Genomic DNA, 14,910 nt, shown 5'->3' on the forward strand with positions numbered 1-14,910 from the left:
AAAGCAGTTAAACAGAGTTGGAGTACAACTGAAGTGAGAGCTCAGTTTAAGAAACTGGCAGGGCTCACAGCTGTAACTATACCTTTGAATTCCGCACCTGCCTGAGCAGAGAGATGCTCTGCCGCTGCCAGTGGCTGGAACGTGCTTGCAATCGGGTAGACTCTTCTCTAGAGCACAACATTTGAAACTCAGTTGCTCTTCTAAGACTGTAATTGTGCTTTCAAGCATGTGCTGATGTGAAAAAGCAGCATGCATCTGAGGCTGGATCCCAAAAAGCAGCTTTACATAACAAAATATTTTATTTGATCATTACTAAAAATAACATTTTGACAAATAACTAAAGTGCAGAATTTCTTGTCTCTGTTTCGCGCTACAAAAATAATCATGCTTTTTCTTTTAAAAACTTGCATTGTTCGCTGCCCCTGTCAACCTTAGTAAGTATGTTAAATAATAATACACAAACATGGACCAGCTCAAATTAACATAGGCAACTTCAGATCTTGACACGGTCTCTGCTTTCATTTGGTCATAAAGCTTGCTCCCAAGTGCAATATTTATTAAATTTCAGCCCCAAGTGAGAGATTTTGTCGGGGTGGGGAAAACTCAGAAGTGCCACAGGGCAGTTATGCTCCTGGAGACTTTAGGAGCAGACAGGTGAGCATGAAGCCCCTGCCAGTCAGTGATGTGTAAAACAGTAATAGTATTCTCAGGCTTGGGGAAGCTGCTGTATATCATCCAAGCTGGAGTGTGCATATCTCTTACAGATCTTACTTGCAAGCTAGTCAGTTTAATGGTGCTGGCATAGGGGGCAGGAAGGCTATAAAGAGCTACTGTAGCACAAAAACAGGCTTCACGTGCTTTAAAGGCATGAAATCTTTTCATTAGATTTTGCCACTTTAAGCATTTACATAATTTTAATGAGACTAGTCAAAAGTTACTGGGGACTAAGTGCCAGGATGCTATGTTATGCAAGTCTTTTGAGTACTCTGCTCAGAGCATCCTATCAGGGCCCAGTCTGTTCCTGCTTTCAGCCACCTTTACTGCAGCACCAGAAACAAAATCTAGACATTGAAAAGAGCTTGCACCCATGTGGTTATGATAACGCACCAGTCTGGTGGTGGAGAATGAGCCTCAGGACACCTGCTACAGAGACATCATCTCTCTCTCCCCCTACAGCAAGGGCGGAGTTGGAACTGAATCTTGAGGAGAACCACCCTTTCCTCCTGTGACTGCAGAGGCAAGCTGCTTTCAGGCATGGGGCGTGCGTGTTTGTACAGAGAGGTGCCCTTCCTTTCCTGGTAATTCTGTGCTGAAGGGAGTGTGCTTTGCTACTGCTGCAGGTGGTACAATGTGGTCCTTTGGCACAAGGTAGCGCAAAAGCAGCTTGCCAGTCCGGTTAACTCCAAATTCGACAGTGGTTCTATTTAAACTCAGCTAAAACACCTCTTTCCAGGCACTGTATGAAACTTGCCCAACCAAAAAAAACTGAAACTACATAAAGTGCTGCTAAATATAAAAACAGAAGTTACCCTCGCTAATTTTAACTGCTCCCTCTAGCACTGGCTGGTTAACTAAGACAGCAGAAAGGCATCTGGGAGGGGGGTGGGAAGACTGTACACCTCAACTGCAGAGGCAGTCAGACATTCTGCTGAGGAGATAAGGCTACTGCTACAACTGTGACACAAGGGCTATTCGTTGGACAGGAGGAATAACATTAGCCAACACACAGAAATGATTCTGCTTTTTAAACAGGCTCAGTCCTTACTCTCTTGACATCTGTGGGGGAAAGTTGGGCCTGTCAAAAGTTCATAACTGAAAATATTGTCATCTAGGCAATTAGTGGCCTTGTGTTAATTGAAGCCTTGGGAAGCTGAACGCGGTGAGGTTTTGGAAAGCAATGTCACTAAGTTGACTACAACTCACTGAATAGCGCCGGCACATTGGCTTTGTTTTGGCCTGTTCTCTCCTTCTCCTTCTAGGAGCACAAGCTGGTCCTAGCACACATTCAAACGCAACAATTCACATTTGAGCTTGGCATCAGGTACAATAAATATGTTAGTTTTACATAGGGATTAATTTACTAGAATTTAAATAAATGAAGTGCTAGAAGAGGTGACTGCTGTGGAGCCATTTCTTGACGGGAACAGTAAAGTGACTTTTGAATATTTCAGTCATTCTCTGTTTTTGGCCCTTGTCAGATGGGCTCTGTAACACTCAGGTTTTGACTGGAATAGTTTGTTTGTAGCCAGCAGTGCTGCCGTCTGCTTCAGGTAAACCCACTGAATATTCTGTGGTGGCAATAAGCAGCATGTCTAAAGTGGTCTCAGTACATTTGGCAATGAAGCGGATGAAAGGTCTCACATCTCCTTCATTGGCTACTTCTAAGGCATGATAATACTCGGCCCTTTGCTCCTTGCGGATTGTGATGGGAGGATAACCCGCCTGCATGAGTATGAGGTTCATGAGTAGGCGTGAGGTCCTACCATTGCCATCCACAAACGGGTGAATATAAACCAGTTTGTAGTGGGCTAAGGCTGCAAACTCAACAGGGTGTAAGCTCATGGCATCTTCAGAGTTGATCCACTGGACAAACTCCTGAATCTGCTTTTCAACGTCTTGAGGGTGGGGTGGGATATGGTGGCCTACAAACACCTGGCTAGTCCTAAATCTCCCCGCTTCCACAGGGTCCACGTATCCCAGCACTCGCCGATGAATCTCCAGGATGTCACTGATGGTGACAGAGCCTATCCTGGACACCAGTGTGGCATTGACATACTTCATGGCTGCGTGCATGCCGATCACTTCGTTCTGCTCCACGAGGCTCTTCCCAGGAACGGCGTATCTGGTCTCGATGATGTGCCGTATCTCGGAGAGCGTTAATGTATTGCCTTCGATGGCGACCGTGTGATAAATGTGGTGGTAGTAGGACTCTTCCATCACACGGCGCAGGGCTGAGTTGCCTTTGGGGATAGCCATCACTTTTTTGACCTTGCTGTCAATAATACTAAAATAACGCTGATCTATCTCTTCCACCAGAGGCAGTGTCCGGTCCCGATTGATCAGAGCCTTCTCATTACAGGGGGAAATGGTCAGCGCTTTGGAGTACAAGTAGTCTGCTTGAAGGATGTCTTTCTCCTCTTCTGCAAAGATACCAAACTCGGTCAGGGCGTCCACGTAATCTGGATCCATCTTAAGGGCATAGGCAAAGAGCTTGTGGGCTTTCTCGCGCTTCCCTTGCCGTTTCATCTCAAGGGCTTGATTCAGCGCAGCTCTAGCCTCTAGCTTCACTTCTGAAATGGAACAACACCAGGGCTTAGACAGAGTGAAGGTTGCTAAAGTAAGTGCTTAGGGAGAGCATCCCTCTTCCTTTCATCAATGCTGACATGATATAAAACAGCCACAAAGGAGTGCTGCAAAAGGCTCATGTTCTAATTTTTCTTTAGGGCTGCAAAATACCAGAAGTTTAAGCTCAGGCCCCACTACAAACTTTTGTAGAAGAGGAGAAAAGACCCTTGTGTGCTATGCCAACAAAACAGTGCTTTTACTACTATGCTTTGGTATGGATGTGGGAGGGGTTTAAATCAGCAATACTGGAAAAAGCCATTTCTACTGATACAAATAGGGTCTTGCCTTTAGTCGAGAGAGAGATGGATGTTTCAGGAGGCAAGGTGCATGGACAGCAGCCCTCCCAAGTGACCCACGGGGGCCATGGGGCTGCTGGTATGATCAGAGGACCAGTTCTCATCTAGTTTTCAGTAATGGCCAAATGTGGTATAGCGGAAGATACACAAGTTCAGCTCTGCAGCAGAGGGAGGCTGCTAGAGAATCCCTTCCTTATTTGCTTCCAGCAGCTGTGATGCAGTGCAGGAACCCTGACAGCTTCTCCAAATGTCTTTCAGCACCACTGAATTCAGCTGCCTGACAAAAAGTGTGCACCAGAAAATGAAAGCAGCAGGTGCCGAGCCCACGCAGGTTTCAGACCCCCTGAGCCCATGCACCAGCACAGCTTGGGTGTAAATAACCTGCCTGTAATGCAACTTCACCGACCACAGGTGCAGGACAGACCCCTGGAAGGCCAAGCCGTGCTAATAAAACACTAATGCACGGAGCCTGTATGGCTCAAAACATTACTTGCGTGAGCCCCTGTGTAAGCCTAAGGGGACGTCTCCGCCTGTGTTAGGGTTCAGTGCTTTGAGCCCTTGATGACGGATGTGTCTCTGCGATGAGGATGGCATTGCCCCCCAGCCCTCCTGACCACGGTCCTGCCAGTGGAGAAGCCCCTTTCTTACCGGGAGAAACTTTGGGTTTCAGCACCAGCAGCTTCAATGCACCCGAGGTGACGCTGAGCCCGGTCGTCTGCCCCGCATACTTGGTGATCCCCACATAGCCGGCCCCCAGCTTGCTTTTCAGCAGGGACAGTCCTTTGAGCACGGCCTGGCACTGCTCCTCCACCGCCGCCAGCGGCAACAGCAGCACCAGCAGGGAGCCCAGCAGGACCGCCATCGCGGCCACCCACCGGGCCCGGCCCCCCGGAGGCACCCACTTCAGCTCCGGCTCTGCTGCCATCGTCATCCGGTCTCGGGGATGGGCGCCACCAGCATGACACAGGCCCGACCTGGGGGCAGAGGCAGCGTGAGGCTGGGGCAGGTTGGCCGAGCTACCCCGGTGCTGCGCTACTTCCCCCACTGGGGTGGGCAGCCCCCCCCTCCCTCCCAGAGGTGCCCCCTCCCTTCCCCCACTCTCTCAGAAGTGCCCCCTCCCCTCGATCTCCTCCCCCCACCCAGAGATGTCCCCGTCCCCTCCCCCACTTTCTCCGAAGTACCCCCAGAGGTGTCCCCTCCCCTCCCCCGCCCCACTCAGGGCCCGGCCTCACCCACGAGCCGTCCCCCGCGCGCCCCGGCCGGCGGCCACATCCTCGTCCCGCCCGCGCCCCGCCCTGTCCCGCCCCCATTGGCAGCCCCACCGCCCGTGCCCCTGCTCCCATTGGTCGCCCCGCGTGTCCGTCCGCTCTCCTTAGCCCCGCCTCCTTCTCCCATCTCCCGCTTCCGCTTCCGGCGGCGCGGCTACGTCTGTGGCGCTCGTGGAGGCCCGCGATTCGAGGGCGCTGGCGCTCGTCTCTGGGCAGCGGCCAATCAGGGGGAGGCTTGCTGTGGGCGGGGCTTATGCATACGGCGGGGTTGTAGCGCGGGAGCGGGAAGCAAAGCGGAGCGAGGCGAGGGCTCTTTAAGGGCACGTAGGCACCTCAGAGAGAAGCCGAAGACGAGCAAGAAGTAGCAAGGTTTAGCAACCCTGAGCTGCGCGGGCAAGGCGGCAGGGCCTGAGTTTTAGTGCAAAAACAGGAGCTGACAAGGGGGCTCCGACGGGCGGAGGATTTCAGGGAATATATTATCCCTTGTATCTTCCTAACATACGGGTTTGGGGGCTCGGCACTCTTCGCCCCAGGTTTTGTTGGGGTGTTTTGTTTTTTTTTTTTGTTTAAATCAGCAAGCTGAAATGTTGCCGTTACCTTGCTGCCAGGAGTCTGCGGTGCAGTTGTTGGCCGTTATAGGGATTAGCACAAGCAGATCCACTCGATTAGACCTGCAGCCCTAAGAGCAGAAAGGCGCCGCTGGAGCTTTGAGACCGCTTTGCATCCCCCTGAGCCCGAGGCAGCCCCTACAGCAGGAGCTTGCTGTGTCGCCTATTTGTTTTGAACCTGCCAATGTCTGTTATGACAAAGTGGGAGAATAATTTGTGGAGCGATGAAATGGCTTCTGAAGGATTGACAAATGCAGCTTTTCATTAAGAATGCAGTACAAACATATGCTTGCCTTTACCCTAATGGCATTGTGCCTAATTACAGAATAGTTATAGGGAGTAGATTCCATCGGCATCTGGCTATGTATCCAATATGGTAGGAAGCATGTTTATAATCTGCTGTGGCACTGGATCCTATCCAGTCAAACTGCAGTGGTAGGAATGCCTGGGGTCTAGTCCTGGCAACCTGCTTCATTGCAATGGTTTCCAATTTTATAAGATGAGAGGGACAACCCTTGTCTATCTACAGGAGTGCTGTGGGGGGAAATAGGTTACTAATTGCATTTTAACCAGCAGTGCTTCTTAATTGCAAATCCTCGCAATGGTAGTAAGCAGGTGCCTTGTCAAGGGGGAAGCAAGAGTGAGCGCTAGGAGCCCAGGCCGCGATGAAGAGGGTTAGCCAGGCAGGGCCAGCGATGCTTTTGATCCGAGGGCTGTGATGCGCATGCCCATGTTCCAGTTCATGTGCAGTGCTGCCACATGGTGATCTGTGTGTTGGTACATTTAGGAAGCCTAGCGGTTGCTTTCCTAGCAGTGCCATCCTTTGGACTCCCAACCTCCAGAATGCGCAAAGTATCTGACACAGGTGCAGAAGTTGAGAACAGTTTGTATGGCCATGGTTCCCAAAATGAGCACACTAGAAGTCACTCTGTGGGCCACTTGCGTCATTACAGAAGCATGGGGTCAAAGCACTGAGGCCTTATCCCATCAGCTGAATTACAAACACATTTTCATTGCTAGTAGTTGTATTATGTTATAATCTGTGAGAATTTTATGTAGTGGAATAGTCCACTGCCTTATTCTGGCCCGTGCTACCATATACTGCTCTTTGTGCAAAGAAGGGAATCCCTTTTCCAGCCACTAGATGACAGTCGTTCATTTTGCTTCTTTCTACAAGCTACTTGCAGTCTTCTGGCCTTAATTGCAGAAATGCAGATCAGATGCTCTGAGCATGGAAAGCATTATAAGGCTGAGAGAAGCTCCAGTCCACCTTAGGGGTGTGGTTAGCATTGGGTAAAAATTGTCTGGATGCCGTTATGCTGTGAGGATATTTGGAAATCTGCTCCTGAAGAGATCTGTTTCCCATTTGGGGAAAGCATACCGTTAGGTTAAAGTTTGAATAGTTTGTAACTTCACTTTTGTGTCACTAGCTAGGCCAGGAACTAAAGGGTTCTCTCTGTTGGCTCTCCTGGGTAGTATCGTTTCATTGCAAGGTGTTAATAGGCAATTACATCTTTGCAAAACTGGAAGAAATTATTCCCTCCTGAATCTGTCAGGCTTGCAAATGGTATTGCAGGGAAACTGCAGCGCCTCCAAAGTAAAGCTGCCGTCTTTGGAGAGCCATTGCACATTGTTGGGGAGTGTGAAGGGCCTTTAAACTGGTAGATGAAGGCATTTCAAGAATGACAGGAATGTGTCGACATGGCTTAAGGAAAGGTGCATTTTTCTAGGCAAGAATCCTACTGTCAGAAGAAGCCATGCACTGTAAAGTAAGAGATCTAAAGCATGTGATTTTGAACAATTAACAGATGGGCTAATAAAAGAGCAAAAATGATCAGGGCTGTAGCTGTTAACAGCTACAAAGCAAGGTTATAGTGAGAAACAGTTTTGATATCCCAGAGGTTGGTGGCTTCATGCAGGGCAAGGAAATAGTACCTTCCCAAATGCAAGCATTAGCAAGTGGTGAAAGAAAGGAAATGCCTTTTATGCATTTTTAATCAAAGACAGGGTGCACCCGGTAGTAAAAGGCAAAGGCCAGGTTTGCAATGAGTGGAGCGCAAACAACACAATCAAAAAGCTGCTGCATCTTTCATGCCGGTGCCAGCAATTTATTTATTTTTTGCGGAAGTATCAGTTCTTTCCATCCAAATCAAAAAGAAATATTAAAGAAAAGCACTGCCACAAATAGATGGCAGGAGAACAAAGCTCTGATGAGGGTGCAGAAACAGAGGCCTTTGTTAGCACTCTTAATAAGCAAACAAAGCAAGATTCTGTGACAGATTGGGTTGTGGGACTGGGAATAAAAAAAGAGCGAGAGATCTAAAGCAGTCTGGAAGCCGAATGCTGTGGATTCACGGCAAGCAGGCACAGAACCGCTAGTGATGTTCAATTTCAACATCTGGAAACTAGGCCTGTTTCATATAGCGGGTCCCAAATGAGTGCATGTGGCAAAGCCAAGCTTGGAACAACTGAGCAGAATGTGAAAGAACGGGACAAGAAGTCCCCTGTGAGGAGGACGAAAAGCTCTGTCTTCTTCCACTCGCTGTCAGCACAATTTGCCAGTCAGCTGCAAGCTGCTTTTGATTTGTGGAGCCCTCCAAAGGCAGCAAAGACCCAGAGGGGCGGGACAAATTGGAAGGTAAAATCCACTAACCTTCAAAACTTAAGTATTCACATTGCATTTCAACTTCTTTGATCCAACTGCCACTGATCCAAGTTATGGAAGAGATACCACTGCCATTACCTGGTGAAATTGTCTGGAAGCAGGGCCACTTGTTTGCGAGAGCATGCATCTGTGCTCAAGAGCCATCTGCTTTCCCCAGGAAGAAAATAGTTTCATTTTCAAAAATCAATGGGCACAGAAACCTCGCCAATGATGCATGACTTTAAGGGTGAAAGGCAGTCATTGCTCAGGAATCTTACCCCCCCACTCCCATGTCTCTAAAATTGTGCATGGGACCCAAGATGACCAATGGGTTTGCTACAGAATTTCACCAGGGAGCCTGGAAACTTAAAGAACCCAGTTTATAACCCCTGGTTTCTAGTTCTGTGTCCCCCCGAGCTTGCCATCGTTTTCATGCAGTTCAGAAAACTTGGTAATCAGGGATTCTGCATCTCACAAAGCCTAAGAGGAATGAACGCCAGACTAAGCATCTCTTTCTGCAAGCATTTGTCTCCGCTCTGCCCTTGAAGCTAATGCAGAGTTGCTGACTCTATAATAAGTAGACGTTTTGGACTTGCTGCCACTTACACTTGACTAATGTGACTCTATGCCTGGTAATTCGGAAATATATTAAACCCATGAGCTGCTGTTAGTGCTTATGATTTGCGTGTCAGGGAAGGCAGGGAAATTGCCACCCACCCCCTCCTCCGAGAGGGCGTTGAGCCTGCGAACATTCACGGATCCCATTCATTTCACTGATGATCACCAATTCCCCAGGGCTGGATTACACTGCTTCTTCCTCACTGCTCCCTTTCTGGTAGTTTTGCCCCAGTGGGGAGGGTGTGATGATCAGTGCATTGACGATCACAAGGATATGGGGTCAAGACTGCTCTCAGCCCATGTTTATCATGCCAGCTGCCCTGGATAACACGGACCACCAAACCCACTGTGTCTTGGACACCCTGTAAGAGCAATGATGGAGAATTGAAGGAGAGTTGGCAGATAGCAAAGGGCCATCAGAGGGCACAAAGTAGGATATTCCTCCATGGGAGACGAGGAGGAGGCTCAACTCTCCCCCCGGCCAGTGCTACAGCAGCTGCTGAGTCTTGCCCTGCAGAGCTGTCCTGGACAGGCAAAACCAACCAGTTACAGACCCTGCCACCGTCTGCTGCAAGGAGCTTTTAGCCTGCCTGCCATACGATGTCTCCCAGATACGGGACGGCTCCTCCACATCCCTGTTGACAGGGCATTGGTTGTGGCTGTTTTAGCTCCGAGCTCAGGACTCATTGCATGAAAGGATTTGCAAGCAATTTAAGGCAAAGCCAGCCCTAGCCTTCAAACACTGTCTAGGGCCTGGACCAGAAGGGGTAAAAACAGGCAACAGGATAGTGGTAGAGCACGAGCCTGTGGTAGAACAGCACCTTTCTGCATCCGGATCTCAGCTCGCCTCCTCCTCGAGGTGATGGCAGCTGTTGGAGCTCACAGGCATTGTCACACGAGGAGAGCGACGTGGTGATGGGCTGCGTCCCTCGCTGCTGCAGCAATGGAGCTGAATCTGCTGGCGCCAGTGCTGAATTTGGTTTTTTATGCAGACGGAGCGGGACAAACACGCAGTTGCATAGCCTGGCTCAGCGCTCACACCCTGGGGATGTGTGCGCCACTCCCTGGGTTTTTGGGTGCAGATCTCCCAGTCGACCTTAGCAGGCGAGCACAGTCGGTTGCCCCAGGGGCCTTGGGCCTTCCCTAGAAGACAAGGAGAAATCCCTTCTTGCAGATGGAGGAGCTGGCTTTCTTCTCAGCCTCCTACCCACACCCAGGGGGATCTTCCCAGGACACCTAGGCCATGCGCTCCTGCTTAGCCTTGGGCCTGGAAAGGCCACGGGCATCTGAAACCCAGTTCTCAGGAGGCTGGCTCTGACTTGGCAGCACCCATCCGTCTCTCCCTTTCCCGTCAGGGAAGAGTTTTACGTCATTCTGAAATCTTTCTGTTTTGTCCCTCATTTCTGCTGCTCACCAGAGCCTGGAAGTCCTTATCACGGCAGCTTGGGGGCCCCGGGGTCGCTGATCGAGAAAGGGAGTTTGCAGTGACGAAAACCTCGAGTCTTGCCAACCGCAGACGGCTGCACAACGAGGGGGTGTCTACAGGTGCCAGCTCATCTGAAAAGCGTTTTTTTTTTTTTTTTTTTGCACCAAAAAATAGAAGGTGCTGTGGAAGGTACGGTGCTCAGTCGCCATGGCAACCGCAAGGCATGGGAGCGAGTGAGGGATGCTGTGGAGGAGAGACAGTGGGAGGCCCCTCACCTTTGTGCTGCCTCTGTTATTGGGAACCAGCCCGACAGGCATCCCGCAGGCAGCGCGAGGGGGACAAGGGCAGAGGGGTGGTGTGCTGGGGCCTTCAAGCCCTGAGATCAAAGGCGTGGGATGTTGCTTGCAGCCCCCCTGTATTTTTGGAAGGTGATAGAAGGCCTGTGATTGACAGGCCGGGGACTTGGGATCCCGTCTCTGAGGAGAAGGAGCATGCACAGAGCTGACGCTGGCTTCCTCGTGCTGTCTGCTTCACTCCTCTCGGCCTTGTTCAGAGGGAAACCCCAAAGGCTAGGCTGGCCACCCCACACGCTGCCGGTCTGTGCCAGCGTGGACCTGAGACCGCTCCGTTTTGCCGTAAGGCCCTGGTGGCCTCTTGACTGCTACCACGTGGCAAGAGGCTGTTGCCAGCAGCTGCTTCTCTGTGTCCCACATCGTGCAGGGTTTGGGGAAGACTTGGATGCCGTATGGGGCACTTTCAGGCTTTATCGGTCCAACTGGACATGAGCAAGGATTCCCACTGAGCTCCCAACAGCTTGTCCCAGCACTGGGGGGAGATCCTTTGGGAGCAGTCGCTGCTTTGGGACCAGCAGCACATTGTAGGCATGGACTCCCTCAGCCTGCATCTGCCCAGTTAGGCATTTAGCTTGAGTGTGGTGGTACCGGTGTCCTGAGCGTATGGCCACTCTTCCCCTCGTGCACTGGGGAGCGGGTGGAGAATGGCGTGAACTAGGCTTTTTCTAGCCTTGCTGTGCCAGTATTGACCAGGGGCTGTGCCGGTGCAGCTTCATGCCCATCAAGCTGCTGCCAGTTGCTCATGACTCCCTTCGCAGCCCTTTGGCTCAGCAGCTCTAGGAGCCTCAGGGAGGATGATTTGTGAGAAGAGCTGGGAGTTATTGAATCCCTTCATTTTTGTTGAAGTCCTGAAGTTTTGGAGTCCCTGCCTTCTTGGTTGGACCCCCTCAGGCTGCCTGCCAGAGCCTTTGTTACTACTGGCCTATCCCAAGCGCTGATGGGTAGCGAGACCTTTCTATAAATGTGGCCTTAAAAGCCCTTTGAGCTCCCAAATCCCTGGGGAAGTGACACATGGCTCTGGAACATAAAACCCAATAAAGGCCCACTCAATGGGAGGTCAGTGGAGGAAGCATTGATAAAGAGGGGCTCTGGGGTTGGGGAAGAAGAGGAACATGTGTGGCCCATGCATGTGTCCTAAGTCGTGGCCTCTGGGACACTGCACTGCAAGAAATCAAGGGGGCAATGCTCCTGTGTTTCCTTAAACTCAGTTGGCTGCTCCTCTGCCAAGACCCCAAGCCACCAGTGAGGTCAGGGGGAGTCTTGGGAAAGCTGGACCTGGGTCAGTAAAGGGGCTTGGACTGTCTCCAGATGGAAAGGATATTCCAGGCTGGCGTTTTGGGGGCGGCACCAGACCCATTACTCTGAGCCCTCTGGTTTCGTTCTACTCTTCTGTCAGGTGCTTGGAGGTGAGAGAGATCCTGGAGGCTGGAATAGTCCCTTGGTTTCTATCGTCGCCGCTGGAGCGCTTTTCAAATCCATTCACACGATTCCCTGTGAATTTGTAAAGCACCTCAGCAGCTGGCATCATTTAACCGTGGATCTGACTTCAGCTGCCACAGGCGGCCATCTCCCTATTTCTTCAGCAGCCCTCCCTGGAAATAAATAAGTCCATAAATAAAATTAATGATTTTAGAAATTCACCTTCCCGTTCTTGGGCCAAAACAAATCTTGAGTGCTGACTTGAAATCCCCTGTTGGTTTATATGGGCGGAGTATGGACGTAACTCAACAGTTTTACATGGCTCTTTTCTTTATTAGTTTTCCTGCCTGTTGCTAAGTAAAATGCCTCCTCTGAAATTCGTCCAAATTAAAATTCAGACCCACCCCTGGCAGTGCAGAGACAGGCCTCTCTGTTTATGTCGCCAGTTGCTAACTCCGTCTTTATCAGGTTCCTCCAGCACTCTGCAAAAATTGGAGTAGTTAAACATTTCACTTTACACGACTGGATTTAATTACTTGGGGAATGGCATGTTAAATCTCCTGTGTGGGGCTTTATGGCTTTCTGTAGAAAAGGGGCAGAATGGCTGAGCTGGAACAGGGGCTGGTTGTAAATGTCCAGCTGCGTGGGTAGGTAGGACAAGGGACCACAAGCAGATTTCACAAGCACTAGCCATGGTGCATGTGCCCATGCCCTTGTGCCTTGGGAATGCCACCATGCCTGCATCGCTGCCCTTCAGTTCACTGTAAGCACAACGTGATGGCCAAGGTCTGGTTCCTGCTTGCCTTATGTGCTGGGTTTGAGTACGGTGTCCCAGCACTTCTTATCCGTGATGTTGCATTCAAACCAAGCGTGCAATGCAAGCCCCACAAAGGGCTTGCAGATGGTTACACCACAGAGATAGAAGGGTCTAGGTGGCAGGCAAAGGTGATGGGCATATGCCTGCTTTCATAGTTTCATAGTTGGTAGGGTTGGAAGGGACCTGAGCAGATCATCAAGTCCGATCCCCTGCCATGGCTTTGATGCCTTAGCTCCAGGAAAGCCGCTCTGCTGTTCTTTTTACCTGTCTCTGCCTAACAAACTTGTGATGTGCCTATTCTTACACATGCTAACCCACCCCACTCTGTATGCAGTTCTTGATCTGCACGTCTCTTGGGTTGCGAAGTGGTTGTCAGCCTGTGACAGGCTGAGTGCTCCTGCTTTTATGCTCCTTCCCCTATCCTGCCTCTCTCTGATGGGTGAAAAACACAGTCTGCGTCTGCACTGTTCCTGGCTAATGATCAGCTAATAACAGGTGAATCTTAAACATGCTCCTCTCTCTGCTAACTGCTTAGTCTGACATACAGCTGGTTAGATGGACAGCTGTTTTGCTGCATGGACAATGAAAAATGCAGTCCTCAAACAGAGCTTCTGTGTTTTCAAAGCTCTGTGCACTGGAAATATCAGGAGAGGTGAAGGTCTAGTCCACTGGGACGCAGCAAAGGTTTGCAAGCAGGAATTGGGAGATTTGTCACTCTGCTTTTATTTCAATGAAATTGGGCTGTGCTGAATGTTTTAATAATCACTCCATATTGCTGCATAGTTCAGGGCAGCTCTCAGGGTGAGGCTATCAAGTAGCCTTAAGGGCACCATGTAAATATCTCCTTCCCATCAACAGTAGCAAAAACCAAAATGCACCCCCTTGCCCATACTTTTCAGTCAACAAGGAGATTCATTACCATGCCACTCTGCACCATGCATTTGTGGCCTCCTAGCTATGACCTTCATACAAGTGCCTAGGAGAGAAGAGAGCAGGCAGGGAAGAGGATTGAGGATGCCCTGGTGATTGGAGCAGCAGATCAATAGGATGTTGGCTACCAGGGTTCCCCTGCGTTCCCTGTGGCAGGTTGAGGTGTTATGTCTTGTGTCATGTCAAGGTTGACAGTAGTTTTACTCAGTGGTTAGATTATGGATTTCTGTGGGTGGTTTGGATAGGGATGATCCTGCCTCAGGCAGGGGTTGGACTGGATGGGGGCTGGACCTCTGAAGGTCCCTTCCAGCCTGATTTTTCTCTGATCTGTGGTCCAGGAAGAGCCACAGTGACCACCTGGCTTATACTTTGTCCCAAGAAGTTGCATCTTCTCTGTCGTCCACTCAGCCTAGCTGACAAATTGGTAATGGTGGGACCACATGCAAGACCAACATCTGTAGCTATATTGTGATTCCTTAAATGTTGGGAGTAAGTAATGGGCTGGTCCTTTGCAGCACTCTGCTGAAAGGTTCTTGCTCACATTTAGGTTTATGCATCTGCAGGTGGGCACAGGAACGAGCTAGAAATGCTCTTCCAGCTCGTAGAAAATAAAAACACCAAATAAATGGGCATGCCTAGAACCTACTCTTTGCTGCATTTTTGCTCTTCTTTAGTTATTTCATTTAGTCTCTAGTGATTACAGAGCTGACAGCTGGTGAAGATTTGCATATGGCATGAAATTAAGCTAGTTCATTTTAATGTCTAATCTGCACAAAGCTCAGATTTGGTTGCTTGAAGCCTCACTTTGCCTTACTGTTGCACATCTGTTTCTCGTATTAGCCTTTGATATCTAAAAGTTTATTTTCCCCATATTTCACTGGGGCAAGCAATTTGCACAGGAGATCTTTGCAATGCCTCTTGAGTGGTTTAATGCCAGCACTGGGATTCTCTGGGGTTGCAGGCAGAGCAGAGACTAGATGGTGATGGATGTTTCTCAACTCTTCCATCTCCCTTTATGCTGGGCTCTTCTGAGCAGTGCTCTGCCATGGAAATATCTCTAGTCCTTGTTATGATGATGTGCTCGGCAGTGGTGCGCACTTGGGATTACACGACGCCCATAGTAAACAGGCTCCTTCCGGAGAGCTTCTCTTTGATCACCTTCCCTCAAACGAGTAAAAGTTCCTTC

General features: G+C 49.9%; 1 protein-coding gene across 1 annotated transcript; it reads right to left on the bottom strand.

The window, feature by feature from the left end:
- Positions 1-280: 280 nt before the first annotated feature.
- FICD (FIC domain protein adenylyltransferase) lies at positions 281-4,943 on the bottom strand. Its single transcript, XM_090062012.1, has 3 exons — positions 4,874-4,943; positions 4,290-4,615; positions 281-3,290 (listed from the first exon to the last, which is right to left on the bottom strand). The coding sequence occupies exons 2-3, from the start codon at positions 4,570-4,572 to the stop codon at positions 2,215-2,217; spliced, it is 1,359 nt and encodes a 452-aa protein (XP_089918138.1). The 5' UTR covers positions 4,573-4,615; positions 4,874-4,943; the 3' UTR covers positions 281-2,214.
- Positions 4,944-14,910: the final 9,967 nt, after the last annotated feature.

This window comes from Crocodylus siamensis, chromosome 9, assembly GCF_052110815.1.
Source record: "Crocodylus siamensis isolate JL-2025a chromosome 9, ASM5211081v1, whole genome shotgun sequence".
NCBI lineage: Eukaryota > Metazoa > Chordata > Crocodylia > Crocodylidae > Crocodylus > Crocodylus siamensis.